The sequence below is a fragment of the Protomyctophum parallelum genome (genome assembly GCF_964188405.1).
Source record: "Protomyctophum parallelum genome assembly, chromosome: 8".
In the NCBI taxonomy this organism is placed as follows: Eukaryota; Metazoa; Chordata; class Actinopteri; order Myctophiformes; family Myctophidae; genus Protomyctophum; species Protomyctophum parallelum.
Window position 1 is genome coordinate 11,898,258 of NC_139703.1, and position 20,000 is coordinate 11,918,257.

At 41.1% G+C, this 20,000-nt stretch overlaps 1 protein-coding gene across 1 annotated transcript in view; it reads left to right on the forward strand.

Moving 5' to 3' along the window:
* Positions 1–20,000, forward strand: part of raly (RALY heterogeneous nuclear ribonucleoprotein) — a 29,502-nt gene that overhangs the window by 924 nt on the left and 8,578 nt on the right. Inside the window, exons 2-3 of the mRNA XM_083771283.1 lie at positions 6,384–6,456; positions 6,611–6,658. Of these exons, the coding sequence (XP_083627409.1) occupies positions 6,384–6,456; positions 6,611–6,658 (121 nt within the window). The remainder of the gene's footprint in view (positions 1–6,383; positions 6,457–6,610; positions 6,659–20,000) is intronic.

The window sequence follows — 20,000 nt, forward strand, 5'->3', positions numbered from 1 at the left end:
AGTACAACCACGGTATTCTACTGTTGTACTGGGAACTGACCAGTACAACCACGGTATTCTACTGTTGTACTGGGAGCTGACCAGTACAACCACGGCATTCTACTGTTGTACTGGGAGCTGACCAGTACAACCAGGGTATTCTACTGTTGTACTGGGAGCTGACCAGTACAACCACGGTATTCTACTGTTGTACTGGGAGCTGACCAGTACAACCAGGGTATTCTACTGTTGTACTGGGAGCTCACTTACGTACAACCACAGTGGTAACTGTGCCCTTGGTTGATGTGAAAGATGGACGAGTGGGCCTGGGCCGCTGGCGAATCAATTCCAGGCATTCATGTCGCAGGTTCAAATCCCGATCCCGATGACCTTTGATGCGTGACACTCCCCATCGCTCTGCCCATTTCCTGTCAGTCTACTGATAAATAAAGACATAAAAGCCTCAAAACAATTCTTAAAAAAAGAAAAAGATGGATGAGTGATACCACATGCTGGGTTGCCAGGGTAACAAACGCTATGCTTTCAGCCAGACTGCCAGTAATGGAATGAAACAAGAAGGACATAGTGAGAGGCGACAGAAGTGGAAGAGGGCAGAGAGCAAAATGAAAGAGAACCACACAGGGGGGAAAAACCAGGTTGAAAGAGACACAAATGCAAAAACGGCAAGAAAGAGTATACAGACTACAGAGTGGGAGAGGGAGAGAGAGAGAGAGAGGTAGAGAGAGAGGTAGAGAGAGAGGTAGACAGAGAGAGAGAGAGGGAGAGGGAGAGGGAGAGAGGGACAGACAGACAGACGATCTCCAAGCTCAAGCTTGTAGATGGCCTATGTTTGAATAGCCTTGGTATACATTAGTGCTTAATTCATTAATATGTCTTAAGTGCAGCACTTGAGTAAATATACTTGGTTACTTTTCACCACTCAGGTCAGGATACCAATTTTACCCAATCAGGAGAGAGAACTCATACAGGAAAAACACGTGGAATTGAAAGTGAGCTCATTTGGAAATGGAAATTGGCCAACCAACTGGAAAATGTATTTTCTGTTTAGTGCTGGAGAGATCTGGAGACCCCTGTTACTCAACAAACTCATAAATACATTAAAGGCACTGAATAGCGCAATAGAAGGGATCGTTTCACAATTGCAGACTCAATCAGGAGTACAGTGCCATTTTATGTGACTTTAAGTGTGCAGTGCTACAGCCCCTCATAATGGTCTACCCCCCCCCCCCCTCCTTTTTTTCCTTCTTTTATTTTAGTTCTTTAGTTCTCTTTTCAGCAACACCCTACAGATAGACAGACAGACACATTAAAACCTGGGAGCTGACCAGTACAACCACAGTCTTATACTGTTGGCCACTGAGCCGTTCGGTGCCTTTCTCAACTGTCCCTCGGCACAGCTGACCTAAGACTAAAAAACTAAATAAAACGAGAATTTGTTTTCAAAATGAACGCTGGGTCTTTATGTTTATCTGGCTGCTGTTCAGTACCACGGAGAGCGACATGTAAGCACGTTCAGTAACAGCAACTACTTCCAGACAGTTACTCCCAGCGAAATGAGGTTTGACCACTTTAACACTATTCACCCAAAAAATGTCTTGTTTTCTATCAGTTACACACGCCATGAAGCCTTGGATTCACTGAGATGCTTTTGGTGCTTTTGAACTACTCCTTTAAGCTATGAAAAAATTGTCAAGTGTGTCATGTCACCATGCAATGCATTGTGAGCTTGTAAATCTGATGGCCTTAGCTTAGGATGCTTTTATAATCACAAGACTGGGGCGAGCAAGACGTCCGCACTCTGCACACCTATATTTAAACGACAGGTGCGTCAGAGAAGACCAAGCTAGGGACATGCACTTGGAAGAAAACACTGCCTTGTTTAATGGGAGACACAATGTTTCCGTTGTAGACCTTCATCAGGTTGTCTTAGGAAAATACATCTTTATGTTTAGTTTTGTCGGTGCCATAAAGAGAGTAGCAGGTTATTTCCATGTAGACCTGTCTACTAGCTATTACAATTTGTAGAAAATTTTAGATAATGTCATGCCATTTCCCCATTTCCGTTTTTCCTGTACAGTCGTCTAAATAACTCCTACTGGGAACCAAAGTACACAGACAATTGTGTTCCTATAGATGCTTGGCAAACCGGAAGCACCCCGGTGGATTTGAACCACTTGATGCCACTTGTGGTGGGCAGGTATTATACTCTACCCGAGTGCCCACTGTTCTCAACTTTTACGGTCTGTAGCATTAGAAGATTAGGCTACAGAAGAGACAATTCGATTTGAGAGACTAGACAATCAGTTAATTTACCATTATTCTTAAGTTAGGCTCCGTCGCATGCCAGTGTCTCAAGTCAAAATGGACCGATCTAAAAGCTCACAACGTGTTGTGAATGTAATGCGTTGTGTTGTGAGCTTGTCTTAAAACAAAGTCTAGCTTATTATGTCATTTAAGTAGCCCATACCGGTGGTTCTCAACCTTTTCTCGATCAGTATCAGTATCACAAGACTTTTCAAGGTTTTAAAGAAACATAATTTCACACATACGGTACCAGGAAAACTTTCACTTTCACTATTGGCTGAATATCTTCAAACTTCAAACTACTTTATTGATCTCACGAGGGGCAATTATTTTCAGATATGTTGCAGAAGATGAAAAAGATGCTATGCTCATCATTGAAGTGTAGATAGACAAAATTAGGTGATTACATTATGTATTGTAAGCAGTTTTTGATACCTATACTGTATGTGCAAGCACTCTTTTAAATGGAACACCGTAATATCACCTTTTTTTTTAAAGAATATGACTAATACGACTCACCTATACTTATACTGTAGATGAGAATATGGTATCCAAGATTCTTCGAGGCACTCATTCGTTCTCTCTGCACTCTATTGTCACAATAGAGTGCAGAGAGAACGAATGAGTGCCTCAAACATATTTACCATGTGTATTGACTAGAGCTCATGCTTACTTTGCTTATTCCTTTTTCACGTTTGTAAGTCTCTGAACAGGAGCGTCTGCTTAACGTATACATTCCAAAATCTGGACAACAAAGTGTATGCATGACAGCCATATGTAACATTTGTAATGTTATATGTTTTCCATCGTTCATTCAGATCGTCATTATACTAGTTGTGGTTTCCACTTGCAGAATTCTATGAATTCAACATGTTGTAGTTCAGTAGTTGGGTAAAGGCAGAGTCCTTGGATTCATAAATCAGGGAAAGTGGGCACTGAAGCAAAGCAAAGTTTAAGAGCTGCTGCTATAACACATTGAGGGCCTCTGGGACTTGGGGAGACAGCGAGGCTTTTGTTCCGTCTGCAAGTATAAATCCGCCAATTTGTTTCACAAATACATTCTTGGGGTCTGACCGTCCACAGTACACACTGTTATTTGCAAAGGATCAGATGGGATTTATGTATCATCCACCTATAGTGAAAATCTGATCTACAAGCTCAAATGCAACCTGTAGGATTAAAGGAATATTCCACCCGTGCCTCAAGCTGAAATCAGGCTGATCTGCTGTGTCTCAGGAGCAGACACACACATACTGTAGACTGACTTAAGAAGGTGCTGGCGCAAGTCTCCAAAAAGACAACGTTTCCGTGTCTGATTACATCTTTGTCAGGTCATGGTTAGTCCTACTGACCTAGCCTGGTTAATAAACCAGACTAATATCGCACAGACCGCGGGATATTAGTCTGGGGAGGCTCAGCTTGGATTTCATTTCCAGGGGGGGGCGGGTTGAAACATTTTCTCTTTGACGCAATTGGTCAGAGCTACTGTCAGTCAAAGGTCTCAAGCATTGAAAGTCACTGTACCAAAGCCCGCCCATATTGCATACCGTGTCCCGATTGGCCGCCCCATTTCTCTGGTGTAGGAAATGGGCGTACAATTGAGCCTCTCCAGACCGTAATCCGCCGGCAGGCAATTTTTTTTTGTGCCAACGGCTGATTCGGTCTGGTTTATTAACCAGGCTACTACTGACCTACAACCTGTAGGACTGACTGTCCACCAGTGGTGGAAAAAGTACTCAAATGTTTTACTTAAGTAAAAGTATTAATACTGAAATTTAGAAATACTCCGTTAAGTAAAAGTCTGGGATTCAAAATGTACTTGAGTAAAAGTACAAAAGTATTCACATCAAAATGTACTAAACCAAAAGTAAAAGTACTCATTGTGCAGAATGTCTCATTTCAAGTTTTCACTTTTCACATGTAAAATAATCTATAGCAGATCTACAAGTAGATCGGCTATTTTCAAATGGCCGAAATAAATGTAGGGCCGAATTGGGTAATATATATAGTATATTTTGTCATAATAATCCAAATCTAGAAAATAACTAAAGTTTTCATATAAATGTAGTGTAGTGTAGTATTTGCCTATGAGAGTGAAAATACTCAAGTAAAGTGCAAATACCTCAACATTGTACTTAACCCATTTAGAGCTGAGGCCGCATCGGTGTCGCTTTATAGCTTTGAACCACTTTAACCATTATTTTAAACTTTACCTGTTGAAAAATAGCAGATCTACAATCTCGTTGAGTGCAAATCTTTGAATATATATTCTTCTTTCACAGTGAATGTTTTTAACTCAAATATTTGCTTCTGGGGGGTCCCAGGGACAACATATTTTTTTTCAGCTCTAAATTGTACTTAAGTACAGTACTTAGTAGTAAATGTACCACACTGCTATTAGCAAAGGATGTCCTCACTGTCCACACTGCTATTATCAAAGGATGTCCTCACTGTCCACACTGCTATTAGCAAAGGATGTCCTCACTGTCCACACTGCTATTAGCAAAGGATGTCCTCACTGTCCACACTGCTATTAGCAAAGGATGTCCTCACTGTCCACACTGCTATTAGCAAAGGATGTCCTCACTGTCCACACTGCTATTAGCAAAGGATGTCCTCACTGTCCACACTGCTATTAGCAAAGTATGTCCTCACTGTCCACTCACTGACAGAGACTGATCATTAGATCATTTGAATGGAAGCTTCACGGTCTGCTCAGACAGAGACTGATCATTAGAAATCAGATTTGAATGGGATTCCAGACAGCGATGATGGAAGGATGTGGTTCAAATTGGACAGGCCCAAAAAAGAAAAGTGATTTGGACTTTAGGGCGTAAAGCATGGAGGAACACGCTATCTATAATCCCTTATGGTGGACGTCTGGACTTTGTACTTCTGAATACTTTTGTATTTTGAAAGGCAAAAACTGTGGTACTTTAAGTCAAGTACAACTTTGAGTGAGGAACTTTCAGTGGGACTATACTGTACATATTAAGGTTAAATGTATAATAATATAGTTTATAAGTGCGGGTAATGCACTTTACTTTTTCATAAACACTTGAAGGTCGGGTATCACATTTACAATGCATTATATACAGTATAATGTATCATTATAATAATGCTTCATAACAATTGTTATGTTATGTTTACAATTATGCATAACTTATTACAATGACACTGAACTTTCACTTGTACTAAATATGAGTAATATTTTACCAGGAGTATCTATATTTCGACTGAAGTTTTGAGGAAACAATGCAACGCATTGTGAGCTTGTAGATCAGCAAATGGCCAATAGGACTGAAGCGGGTATCAAAATCTACAAAGTAACTAGTAACTAAATGTTTGTAGTGGAGTAAAAGTATAATGTTTACCTCCGAGATGTAGTAGTGGAGTAAGTAAGAAAATACCAAATTGTACACAAAGAAAATTTACTTCAGTAAATGTACTTTGTTACCTTCCACTACAGGTGTCCATACATCCAACAGTGAAGAACAATTAGGCAGCTCAAAGCCCTGCATCTGACTAATGACATGCAGGAACAGCCAGGCACTTTTCAACCACACACTTTTAATTATTTTGTCGCACTCCGTTGATTTCCTCCTGCAGATTGATTTAACAAAAGCTTAAGATTCTGTTTTCAACATGTTTAATTACCAAGCCGCTGGTGCGAAGTGTGCACGTGCATGCCTGTGTCACAATGTGTGCGTGTGTGTACCTTACAGATACATTAAAAAAATACCTACATTTCATTTTGGAATATTATGTGCTGCAAATTTTACATTACGCCTTTGATGTCTGTCTGTCTGTCTGTCTGTCTGTCTGTCTGTCTGTCTGTCTGTCTGTCTGTCTGTCTGTCTGTCTGTCTGTCTGTCTGTCTGTCTGTCTGACTGACTGACTGACTGACTGACTGACTGACTGTCTGGTTGTTTTACTATCAGGACAGTGGTAAGAGAGAATGGAACAAAAAAACTTCAGCATGACTCAACAGCTCCCTCTAGAGAAGAGAAGGGGGTAACACACACAGCTGAAGCTATACTATGCGTGTATTAAAGTGAGTATTTCTCACCTCTCCTCAGATATCAACATGGCAGGAGATCCCAAGCCAATCAGATCTAAAGCTCTGAAGAGGTCAGCAGGTACACTCTACAGGTAAATAGCCCTAAGATATTGATTGATTTAGTATTGATTAGCACACCTTACTGTAGATACCTACTGTAGGTACCTGTACTTTGCCCTGGTGTATCCAGGGCTGATGTACATTAATGCGATATTTTGTGTTACTTTTGTACTATTTGTGTTTCAGTGGCTACGAATTTGATTACGACTACTACAGAGAAGATTTCTATGACAGGTGAGTAGACGGACGGACGGACAGACGGACATTTGACAGACATTTGTAGCAGTGTTGTTGGGAAGTACGTTAGTCCCATTAATCCAAGTCAGACCACAATCAATTGATTGATAATTACAGCAAATAAGCATCTGATCACTTAAGTGGTCAGCGAGATGTTCGAGTGGGCCCTGACCCAGAAAATGTTGAGAAACTGCTCTAAAAAGGTGCATGGTTGGTCAGTGCTCACCAGTTAATATTCTGTTCAGTACAGTATATGTACATAATGGGGGTGTAAAGGTACATGCATGCCTACTCTATACTGTATTGTCTTCTTCTTCTTCTTCTCCATCTCCATGTGCCCTGCACTCATAAAGGCAGCCCAAACAAAGTCAGGCAATGTAGAAGAATTGTCATTTTGTTCAACGTTTGACTGTTATCTCTCCTACGGTACCACGTCAAGCATGAAATTGTGGACCAAAACAATAACAAAATAGTTTGGGGTCTAAGAGGCTTAATCTCATCAAATGAAATGCCGAATAAGTAATGAGACTGATGTGAAAAAGCACTGAAGTAGAGTATGAAGTGAGCCAGTGTGAGCACATCACCAGTCATGGCAGCAATGTGTACAGTTTAGTTTATTTTGTCAACTTTTTTTTTGCAACATTTGCAACTCTATTGCAAAGCTTTGCAAATAGCCTGCATAAATATATTCATCTGTTTGAGTCTGGCTTAGAGAAGGAAGGAGGGATACGGTGACAACAGTTTGCATCATCATTGTGACCCTAAATGAGATGATGGAGTTAGGCTGAACAGTTAATTAACAGTTTGCATCATCATTGTGACCCTAAATGAGATGATGGCGTTAGGCTGAACAGTTCATTAACACAATGTCCCTGCACTCCTTGGGGTGTTTTTTTGTCACTGTATATTTGCACATATACGTGAAATGAATCTGGCATTTACTCATCCTATAACTAGATTCAAGATTCAAGATTCAATCATTTATTTGCCATGTCAACAAGTGATAGGAATTTGTCTTGGTTCATACTCAACATATACAGACAACCATAGATACACAAACAAGAAGGACAGTACAATACAAAAACCAGCAGCATAGGAAACTAGAAAATTCGCAATTAAATTTTTTTGCAGAGTGTGGTTGCCGCAGTGGCTTACATATGCCCCTCCCACTAATATTGCCAGCCAATTACAATTTCAAGTCACACCTTAGATCATGCGTAAGTAATTCGGAGGGGATTTAACCCCTAAAATTAATGTTTTTGCGACAAACGGTTACATTTCTCGCATTTGCGGCGCCCCCTATGGATGAAAATGGAATTTGGGATGGATTGGACATTCCGTTCGTGATTTATGGCATTTTTTGTGATATAGGCCCCTTCTACTAACTTCGGAAGACGATTACGGCCGAACAATACGCACTACCAAAATTCTGCAGTTGGTGTTTTAATCGGATAGGTCCAGAGATCATGTGTGCCGATTTCTGTGAGATTTGGACAAAATCTGTAGGAGGAAAAGCAAAAAGTGTGTTTTGGATAAAATTCAAAATGGCGGAAAATCTATCATGACGCAAATGGGCGTGGCCTATATGGGGAGATGCGTCATGACCCAAGGAATCCAGGGGATTTTATTTTTATTTTACGACCTACGGTTCAAGAGTTATAAGCCAAAAGGTAAAGTGGGCTGTTATAGCGCCACCATGAGGCCGACCGATAACATTTTAGTGTTAAATAATTTTAGTGATAATGTTGAATTTATCCTCCAAGTTTTGTAAATATAGTGATTACAGTCTCCGAGGAAAAAATAATGTGATTTTTTGCCTTTTCCCATTCATGTCAATGGGGAAATTTAATTCAGTAATAAATTCATATCAATTAAACTATACAACATTTCTCTTAACAAAATACAAGCACACGATTTCCGGTCAATTTGACATAAGTGCGTACAATCAAAACTGTGGGAGGTATAAAGTGCCAAACTTTGTCTTACTCCAAGTAAATAATAATAATAAGAAGAAGAATAAAGTGTTACAATTACAAGAGTCTGGTTGCCCTTTCGGGCAACCACACTAATTACATTCAGTTTCTTTTAAAGTGCTATATGTATGAGTTCAGATGTATATACATATAGCACTTTAAAAGAAACTGAATGTAATTTCCTACTACTACCTAGGAGCAGTGAGCAGCCATCCTATTACTACTAGGAGCAGTGAGCAGCCATTCTATGGCGCTCAGGGAGCAATGAGGGCTCAAGAGCCTTGCTCAGCGTTACACATCAAAACATTGCTGGCCTGGTCTGGAATCGAACCTGGGAAAACCCAGTTCTCTGGCCCGCCCGGGTTCCCTCCCCCGAACACGGGACAATTGTGTTCACACAGATGGCCGGCGTGGGTCATGACCAAAAGAATAAGGTCACGGGTACAAGTGGCCGAAAAAGACGCGGGTGGCTGGCATCTCCCTTAAGGCTCATACATAGTCTGGATTTTCGGTGGTTAGGTGACCACCGAACTACAACATGACGTCACGAGCCACGGTGAAGAGCAATCCACCGCCCCAGCCCTTCTCTCTGTTTTTACTCTGTGGTCACCTCACCACCGAAAATCCAGACTATGAATGAGCTTTAAGCGGTTGAAGATGGATGGATGGATGGATGGGTGGATGGTGGATAGTGGATAGATGCCAGACAAAGCCAGAGGCACCACAGAAAAGCAGAAGCTCTGGCTTCCCAGGCGGTCTCACTAACCACTCGGCTATTGTGTCTCTTACAGTAGTGTGTGGGTTTTTACTCAACACTGACAGAATGCTGATAACTGCCCTGGGCTGTCTTCATGTTGTTTTCAAACAGAGTTTTCAACAGATGCCATTGTTGAAGTGCACTCACTTCAGGTCAGCTAATTCAGTCCAAACATAATCTTACAGAACATGTGGTGTTTGCTGATCCGTTAGAGAAGACTATTGTTCTTCTTTGGACCTGTTTCATCTGTTAACAGCGGCAAACTGAGCGAAGCGGGCTAGAGCTCAGTGGTGGAAAAAGTAAGCCACTGTTTCACTTCACTTCATCACTTCATCAAGTATTAATACTGCAATATAGAAGTAAAAGTCTGGAATTCAAACTTCTTACAAAAGTATTGGTATCAAAATGTAATTAAAGTGCCAAAAGTTTAAAGTACTCATTATGCATAATGTCCCATTGCACAAGTTAATGTATAAAAATCTTTTGAAAATAGCAGATCTACAAGCTCACAATGTCAAACATTTTGAGCTTGTAGATCTGAAATATATATATATGGATGAAGTGGTTACTGTATGTTTTGTAATAATAGTCAAAATCTACAAAGTAAATAGTAACTAAAGTTTTCAAATACATGTAGCGGAGTAACAGTACAATACCTGCCTCTGAGATGTAGTGGAGTAAAATACTCAGGTAAAGTACAAATACCTCAGTATTGTACTCAAGTACAGTAGTTTAAGTAAATGTACTTAGTTACTTTACACCAGTGCTAGAGCTAGCGCTAGCAACAACAGGGCTGTGGTACGCAGCTCTGCCCACGGCTCGGCCTGCCAGCTAGCACAACACGTTATCCCACACAGAGACTAACACACATTTTGACTTGTATACCACTGTGAAATCGGGAGATTAACGGGAGAAATGACCACCTTGGAGCCCCAGTGGGGAGAAAGGGGTTAAAATGGTGGAATGTTGGCATGCTCTGCATGAGGCCACATGAGATATTACAGCTGTCCAGAAGCAGGGCTGATCAAAGACGGTGGGCCCTGCATCCATCTCTGTTCTGGAGAGGACTGATAGACTTCTGTTGGACTCCAGAGAACCCCCAAGAAAGGACCGTGCACTGTCAGATGCCAGCGTCCGTGCGTGCGTGCGTGCGTGTGTGTGTGTGTGTGTGTGTGTGTGTGTGTGTGTGTGTGTGCGCGTGTGCGTGTAGGTGTGCGCAGGCGCACACCCGTGAGTTTGTAGATCGGCTACTTTTTACTGATCTGTTCTTTGAAAACATTGCTTTGACAATACTCATTTAATCATTGCCATTTCATGTTATATGAAAGCAGGGAATCATAGCTTCAAATTGACATATTGGTTGTTCAGTTTGACCCACCAGTTTTGGAGGCTTATAGAGTAATGTCTTGCAGAAAACAGCGAGTTGAGAAAACAGGCTTAAAAGGTTCACTTCTGTGGTCTCTAACATTACACCTACGTAGCTACATTTTTAAGCATTTATTTCATATTTACAGTACATGTTGATTTCAGCTCTGACACTTATCTCATGACATGCTCTAGAAAAGCTGGAGCTTGCGCGATGACAGGCTCTCAGTCAAATCTGGTCACATTTGATAATATTTGTCTGTCTGTCTGTCTGTCTGTCTGTCTGTCTGTCTGTCTGTCTGTCTGTCTGTCTGTCTGTCTGTCTGTCTGTCTGTCTGTCTGTCTGTCTGTCTGTCTGTCTGTCTGTCTGTCTGTCTGTCTGTCGTTCGTTACTGTACATCTGTCGCCGATTCCCTACCGTCCTAAGCGTCCTTCCTTCCCTCCATCAATCCAGAGTGTCAGCCCCTGTATCAGAGGCAGGGAAACCCCACTGAGTGTTCCCATCAGTACATGTGTGTTAACAGATGTGTGAACATGCACACCAGCTGAGGAGCAGAACCCTGTTGTGATTCATACCCACTGCTATGATGTGTCTGGCTAACTGCTGGCTGCTGCTCAGGCAGTGTCAACACACGTGCACACACACGCGCACACGACTGAATCTGATGAGAGAAACAGACACATACAGAGAGAGTATGTGAGCGATTGAATTGTGAGACAGAGAGATAGTGACAGCAAGAACGCACGCACGCACACACGCACGCACGCACGCACGCACGCACGCACACACACACACACACACACACACACACACACACACACACGTAGACAGACAGACAGACAGACAGTCCTACTATTACTGTTGGTTTGCTGTAATGACTTTAGAGTAGCAAGGGCTTCTTTATTTATTCTGTCACCTTCCTATCTCTCTCTCTCTCTCTCTCTCTCTGGCAGACATGTTTGTAGTCTTGCTCTGATATTCAGTGGACCACTTTTGTGTTATTTGTATTGGTTTCACATGTCATTCAGATGATCAGACCAGTGTTGCCAAGTTCGTTTAGTTACTGCAAATTTTGGCTTGTTTCTAGAGTTGCCAGAAAAAATGATGAAGTTGATTTTTTTGGGCTTGTTTTAAAAATGCGATGGCTTCTTTGGAAAATCTAACAAGCCAACATTTACTTTACTTACAGTATATTATACTATAATTCCCCAAAGGCTTGGGTGTCAATCACATTGAGTGACAGAATCTGTGTGGTGTCTCTACTTATTATGCCCTGGCTAACGTGTCTAATGTTATATAAATGATAAATTATTATAGACATACATAGTAATTATAATGATATATGCATCTAATATATTTTTATTAGGAATATATGGCCATATTATTGGCTTGTTTTGGCTTATTTCTCGAGGTGAGGCTAATTTCTCTCACAAGATTTGGCTTGTTTTTTGGAGGTGGCTTGGCTTATTTCTCTCACGAGAGTTGGCAACACTGGATAAGACCAGTCAATAATGTGACTCACATTATTCAAGCATTTAGCTGTGGCTCATGTGCTGAGGAGTTGATTTCATGAAGCTCCTGCAGGAGAGCACGGTAAATCTGAGCATCATAAAACCTGTTACACTCCAACACTTAAACATCTAAATCAGCCCAGAAAGGACTTGGCTTTATACCGGGACCACCGTCGATGCGATGCGAGAGTTTACATAGTTTCCTTTCAAGGCAATTTACAGACGAGGGTCGTCGGTCGGTCCTCTCCCCAATCTTTTTTTTATTTTTTTTCATTTTTGATGTCATAGCCTTTTGTCTTGTCTTGTCTCTTGTCACTTATAGAGCGGCGCAGTCCCTCCCCCTTTCAGAACAACGAACGGCCCAGGAAATGAAATGCAATGCATTCTGACCATAGGATTTTCTTTAAGTATTTATTTAAAGACGGTTACGCCGCGGACAAAGCCAACTCGGATCGTGACAAATCATGACAATGAACACAATGTTTTGGGCCGATCAAATCATTTATAAGAAGAAAAACGAAACAAATAGTGTTGTCTCCTGCCTTTATTTTCTTCTTTCTAATGATTTGATCGGCCCAAAACATTGTGTTCATTGTCATGATTTGTCACGATCCGAGTTGGCTTTGTCCGCGGCGTAACCGTCTTTAAATAAATCCTATGGTCAGAATGCATTGCATTTCATTTCCTGGGCCGTTCGTTGTTCTGAAATTCGTTGTTGTTGTTCATAAATATGAAAAACTATGGAGAAACCAATTAATCTAATAATATTAGATTAATTGATTTCTCCATAGTTTAGCCCCTCACTTTATATATCGAGGTGTATTATATTATAATACACCTCAATATATAAAGTGAGGGGCTCTTTTTTGTTTCTTTTACAAATGTCAAGCATAAAAATAATTAAGAATAAAAAACAATCAGGCTGTGTTTGGATAGGCGGTCATGTCCTAGTGCCTGAGTAGAGAGGTAAAAAAACAACAATTAGAATAGGCTACATTTGATTAAAGCATCACATTGAGTAAGAGTTTCATCATGAAGCCCCCTGGGTGCTAAGGATTGTCATGGACATACAACATGAGTAGACAAACAAACATAAAGAGCTAGACCTAAATGATGGTCTGTAACTCTCAGAGTTATATGGAGGTCCGTTTGAGAACCGCTGCCCTAGTGGACTCCTAATGTGCCAGATCGTGTCTAGTGAATCACTGTCATACATATTATGAAATCCTGGGGACTGACATTCAGTCATTTGGTTTCATGATCAAACATTATAATGGTGTGTAAAAACAAAATGTAGAATTTGTCACGGACGAGGCCAAGTGTTTGTGTCTGTGAGTATCTGCGGGGCTAATCTGTAGAACCAGTCCGATCAGTGCCACGTTTCTGGCTCGCCTTGCCAGCAGGCCGAGGCGGTACATCCATGCATTCACATATGTTTTATATTCTTTTGAAATATTTAACGTTAATTTTATAAAAGTCAATGTTGGTCAGATCGGGCTGAAACCTTGCAGATGTATGGTCAGACTTTGCCCACAGCCCACCGTGATTTATCCATCTATACTCTAGTAACTCTTTCAAACAAAGGCCGACTGAGATGACAAAATATAAAATAATGCAAGATGGGATATTACAAGGAAAGGAGCTAATAAAATATTCAACATGTTTCCATACAGTAAACGCAATCATTTATATTTATCGATTTAACCATAAGTGTACATTATATAGCCTCTGAGCTGTATAGAGCGTTCTATCTGTACCGTATACTTTTATAAATGATCTTATTTATACTATTATTGGATTTTTATAACTTACTATGTGAACATATTTATTTAGTAATGCTGTATAAGGCATGTGCAAACATACCTGCCAATATATTTTTATACTAACAAACAATCTGACTAAATACTGTACACAAACGCATCCCGGCTGGATCTTATTATCAAGAACAAATACGATAAAATAATAAAATAATACATAAATATAAATATTAAACTCTTTGTGCACAGTTAAGTACGTTGAGGCTACCAACATTTTGATCAATTTAACTAATGATTTCTTGCATTTCAATAGGGCTTCACACTAGACTAGGCCTACTGCTCTGGCCCTAATAATGCAATTAAAACAACACTAAATCAAATTAAAGTAGCCTATAGTAGAACGGCACGGTATGATAAACCTCTTGAGACAGGTATGATATATCTTTACAATACAGTATGATACAGTATGATACAGTATAATAAACCTCTTGAGACAGGTATGATATATCTTTTATGATATATCTTTTAACAGCAGTGTCAATGTGCAAAGAAGCAGAATGTACACAGATAGTCATAATGACTTGTCTATACATGTGCGAGTAACATTTTGCACAGTTGCTCAGGATTCCTACAGTTTGATTTATATTGTTTTTGTTATTTCTTCCTTCGTTTGAGTTTGTATTTTGACCAGGTCCTCATTCAGGGCTCTGGCAGCTGCAGAAAATAATGAAATAAAACGCTTTCTGAACTTTGAGCACCAGGATTTGAGACAACCTCCAGCGCTTTGCGTTTCACATCATATAGAATAAGGATCCGTGTACGCAGAAATGTTTTTTTGAGCTGCCAGCACCTTTATATTCCATGCATTTCGATGGTAAAGACACGCTAAAGTGCTCCTCTTCCCAGCACTGAGCGTCGTGCTTCAAGCACTCTCAGCGTTTTCTTTTTTTGGCGGCACACTCAAGGCACTTCAAGCAGAAAATAGTTTGACTTTAGGAGAGGAGCTAGCTGCTCATCAATGTCACGTTTGATCCCCCTGGTTGTGTCTGACATCCTGGGTCATTCTCCACCTGACTTTGAATCTTTACCACCACAACAACAACGACAAGTCCATGTTTACCTTTATTTCAGCTATATGCTGTCTGTGCTAATAACAACGCAGATGACGGCACGTTTGAGCACAGATCGTTTCCAATGTTGTGGGCATCAATAAACGCTCCGTGCGAGCACTCGATCTGGACATGATATCCAAAGCGCTCCTCCGCTCATAAAAAAAAGCTTTCTGTGGACACGGTGCCTTAGGAATGAGATAAAGTCCCATGAGGAATCACTTGTGCAGCGGCCGAGATAAAAAGTAAAATCCCACTCGCGTGGTTCGATCTCCTGCAGGGGAATGGTGGTCAAGTGATCAAGCAGATAATGTGCGAATGAAGAGCCCGCTGAGCTATACAAAGAATGAAGAGCCCGCTGAGCTATACAAAGCGCAAAACAAAGCTTGCGTTCCTTAAAAGCACACGTAGAACCTCGTATATTTTTGACGGTCCGTTGAATACCATCAGAAAGCCACAGTTGCGTTCCTTAAGAGAACACTAAGCCCCTCGTATAGTTTTTACCACCTGTTGAATCCCATGCAAGTATGTGTCCTCCTGGGGCGGAAGGAAGAAGTACTCTCATTTGTTACAGTTGTACTATTCAAGTTTTATTTTATTTTGGTTTAACACACTACAGAATCAGAATCAACTTTATTGTCATGTCACAAGTTTACAGGACAGGTGCAAAGTACTGGGTGAAATTCGGGAGGTTTTTTGTGCGATATCCATGCTTTTTTTTGGAGGAAGGAGAAAAGGAGAAAAATAAAAATCAAACAAAAGATGCATGCCGTATACACATATAGTATATCCAGACATACAGATGTGACTTCTGAGAAATTCAAAGGGCCTGTTATTGGCACACTTCAGTGGGAAGTCCAAGCCTTGACATGGAGAAAGGGGGATACACTTGGGAGGCAATTCAATGGTGGCAATTCAGTGGAGACAAAGAGGCAAATCAGGCATGCCAATGGGGGGGAAAGGACTTTACAGAGTAAGATCATGGAACTGGGAAGAGGTCAGATGTCATGTCTCTGAAAATATTGCAGATCTACAAGCTCGCCTTGCGACGTATTGTTGTGAGCTGTAGATTGGCCATTTTTGGCGAATGTTCCTCCCAGAATAGGGGTTCAATTGTTCCATTTTCCACTTCCACTCACGTACCCTCTTTGGTACCTCTGTGTACCTTTTGGGGTACACGTTCTGTACCGTACCCCATTTGAGAAACGCTGACATTCATAGAGTTTGATCACTGTAAACAGATCCTTTTCAACATCTCTTCTCAACAGCTTTGGTATAGCTTTTCTTTTGCTTCCATTGTAAAAAACCTGTCAGCTCAGTCCTATCATTCCAGTATCCTGTCATGTTTAGTACTTTTTTTATTATTTTGTAACCTTTTTTTGTTGATGGCCTTTTCTCCTCTCATCGTTATTGATTCATCGTTATTGATTCATCCCCACACACATTTCTGTGTTCCCCCCTCCCCTTTCCCCAAGAGGACCACAACGGAAACAAGCCTAACGGCTTTCTTGTGACTCTATCCTTTTGAATGTATTTTCAATAAAGTAATCAATCAATCAATCAATCAATTTAGTCACTGTTGTTGGCACCTGCCAGTGAGGAGCCCCCACCGGGAGGACGTACTGTAGAGCCTTCGTCCCGCTCCTCCCGCCCAATACAGTTTCAGCTTTTCCCAGTTGATGGCTGCTCAGATGGTTATGATGAGCCCTCGAGACGCAGACATGAACAGGCCGGGAGGCGAACCACCCGGTGACCTTGTGGTTAGCAGACGGCCTCTCTAGCCACTGAGCTAAATGCGGGAGATGACATGTCAATAAATAACTGAACAGAATGAAGACATGAGACATGGGGTAATGGTCTCCATATGGGGCTTTATGAGGACGCATACTTGCATGGGATTCAACAGACTGTAAAAAAAAAAAGATATGATGTTCTTAGTGTGCTTAATAAAAATGTACCCACTTCGAACCTGGCAGCTTTATTTTGGTCATCATAGGCAAACATTTTCGAAAACAATTTCTTACAAAGAAAGAAAGAAAGAAGATGAAACTGTCAAAGCCTACAACATTTGCACTTGGAAAAGGTTTGTCAACTTGAACATTTGCCGGTTTGGTTTAGGGTCATTAGATTTCGTCTTGCCTGAATTATTACGTTTATTTCAGCAACTCTGTTTAGTATGTTCTGTGTCTAGTTCAGAGTTATGTTAGTCTGTTCATTCCTGAGGTGTTTAGTATGTTCTGTGTCTAGGTCAGAGTTCTGTGTTGAGGTGTTTCTTGTCCATCTTATTTCGACCCATAGAGGGAGCAACAAATGTCAGAACCATTTTCCCTCCCACCAAAATAGAACGGCGTTTTGATATTCCATGCTGCCTGTAATTGGCTGCCATTTATCATGAATGCAACATCCAATCAACCACAAATTAAAATCACATGTTTAGCCCACCACTTAGCACTTTCACTTCTGCTCATAGGGTTGCCAAAGAATTATGTGAAAAGTTGCACCGCATGTAGGAGTCAAATGGTGTTTCTATATTATTTGTGCACTGGAATGGATTTTTTGAATAGACTATAAGCTTGTGCACCTGCGGGCGCGCTCCTGTCTTAACGCCACGCGTTACGGAAAGGGAAACTGCAAAAGCTGGACCTGCTGTGGGAACCTGCGAACAGCCACATCACGGTGACATACAGTATCAAGGCCCTGCTGTGGGGACCTGCGAACAGCCACATCACGGTTGTAAAGCCAGTGACATACAGTATCATGGCCACAAAGCACAGGCGTAAATGGCACTTCCGTATACGTCACCGGAACTGCGCACAACTGTGCTCTTCTCAATTGTAATAACTAGAACTGTGCCCGTCGGCCACCGGCCTACTTGGGAACGATGCAAGTTTGGGAATCTAGTATGCAATACCCGTTGTCATATCACCCGTTTTAACCTTCTGTCTGTGTCCCTTTTGTGTGCATTTTCTGTGACTGCCAAACCAAGGGGTTCTAATGTAGACCAATCAGTGACCAACGAGGTGATTAGCCCCAGGTGTGAAAGGACTTGTCGGACAGTAAAAACAGACAGATGTGTCGGGCCGTGGTAGCTGATCACCGCGGCGAGTGGCATAATGTTGTAGTTAAAGAAATACAACAGCAGCAAAGCTATCACCTCAAACTGGAGTGTGAAATAAGCCTTTAGGCTCATTAGGTCCACTGGCAGAGCCTGACCAGAGCCTTTTGTGGCAGTTCTCTACATCCGTGTATCCGACTGACTCAAAGCCGGGTACTGCACTGTGTGGTGATGTGGAACACGTGTGTCAAATTTGAAGTCAGTCGTGTGAACGGTTCTTGAGTTATGTGGATTAGACATACACACACATTACTGGGTGGCGTTACATTGATCAACACAAATTTCAACAAAGCATACTTTGTGTTACTCGCCAGTACAGCTGCGAAGAAAATCATCTTGGTTAATTGGAAATCTCAATTTTTTATTTAGTTGACCGCATTTGATTTGGACTTTGTATTGTTGCTCACTGTTTAAATTATTTCTCTGCTCATTGACTTATAATATACAGTAATACAAGGACTTTTATTGTGCGCTGTACAGTCAATTCTAATTGTGCCCCTCAGTATTTTGGATTGCGTAACTCCCCTGTTCCTGAATGTTTTATGGTGCCTTCAGTTCAATCTCTTCTGGAGAAAAAGAAATGCCCTTAATCTTGCATTACCTCTATTAATAGACCATTCTCAACGCCTTTCATCATATCAAACATTTCACAAACAATTGACAGCAAGCAAACCTTTGGTAGTTAGTGTCAGAGGAAAGTTGCATTTGTGATAAACTGCAGTCAGGTTTCTTAAACCCACATCGCATCTTGAGGCCTGCTTATTCGAATACAGCATTCATGTATTATATTCATGTTTTGCTTCTTCAGTTTTTAATGTCCTGTGGATATATTACTTTTTTATTATATGTTCAATTATATTGACTTTTTTTGTCCCCCTATTCTTTTTCCACACTGCACCATACTGTATCTCTTCACTGAAAAAAGCCCATCTACAATCTCACATCTACGGAGCTGACTGAATGTTCGCCTATAGTGATATGCCCAGAATAGGGACTATAGGGTTGAAGTGATTAAAAGTTGAATGTCAGTAGGTCATGTGTGAGCATTTCAGTCTTTCTACATTGGAGGGGATGGGTGCATGTTTCTTTCTATTGTCACTGTTTTATTGCTTGGGAACCACTGCAATAAAACATGGAAATGTCTAGTTTAATTTAATTATATCCTGGAAACAATCTGAGCTTATGTTGCTTATCAGGTTATGAGCAGCTGCATCTTACTACACCCTCGCTGTACCCCGTCTACTTTGTCTTGCAATAGGCTACAGTATGTACTGTTGTAGGACGCCATTATCTTCTTTGTCTTTCACTTTGCTGGCGAGAAATAAGTAATTTGTGTTTGATTGCAACTGCGTAAGAATACAGAACGTTCTACAAAATCACAGCCCGTTTGTCAACCCCAACATAGCTTGTCATCCCATTGTTGGATTCTATGTGCATTCTAACTCTTTGCATGTGTTGCTGTAGTGTTGGTAATGGCTTAACTACAAACACACTGCCTCTGTGGAGACTGACACAGTGGCTCTGTGTGCTGCTTTGATATTGGATATTTTATAAATAAAGGCATGTTGCAGCCTTGCAGGTCACCGAGCGCATGGCCTGTCACTGTCCATCAGCAGTGGTGCTGAAGCATTCACTAATCGATGCATGTAGAGGATGTGTGCTGCCCTGGGTGTGTCCATTGTATCATGACTTGGCAATCAGTTTTGTTTTTTTGTGTCCTTCAGAACATGCTTGTCTTGTGGCTTGCTTGG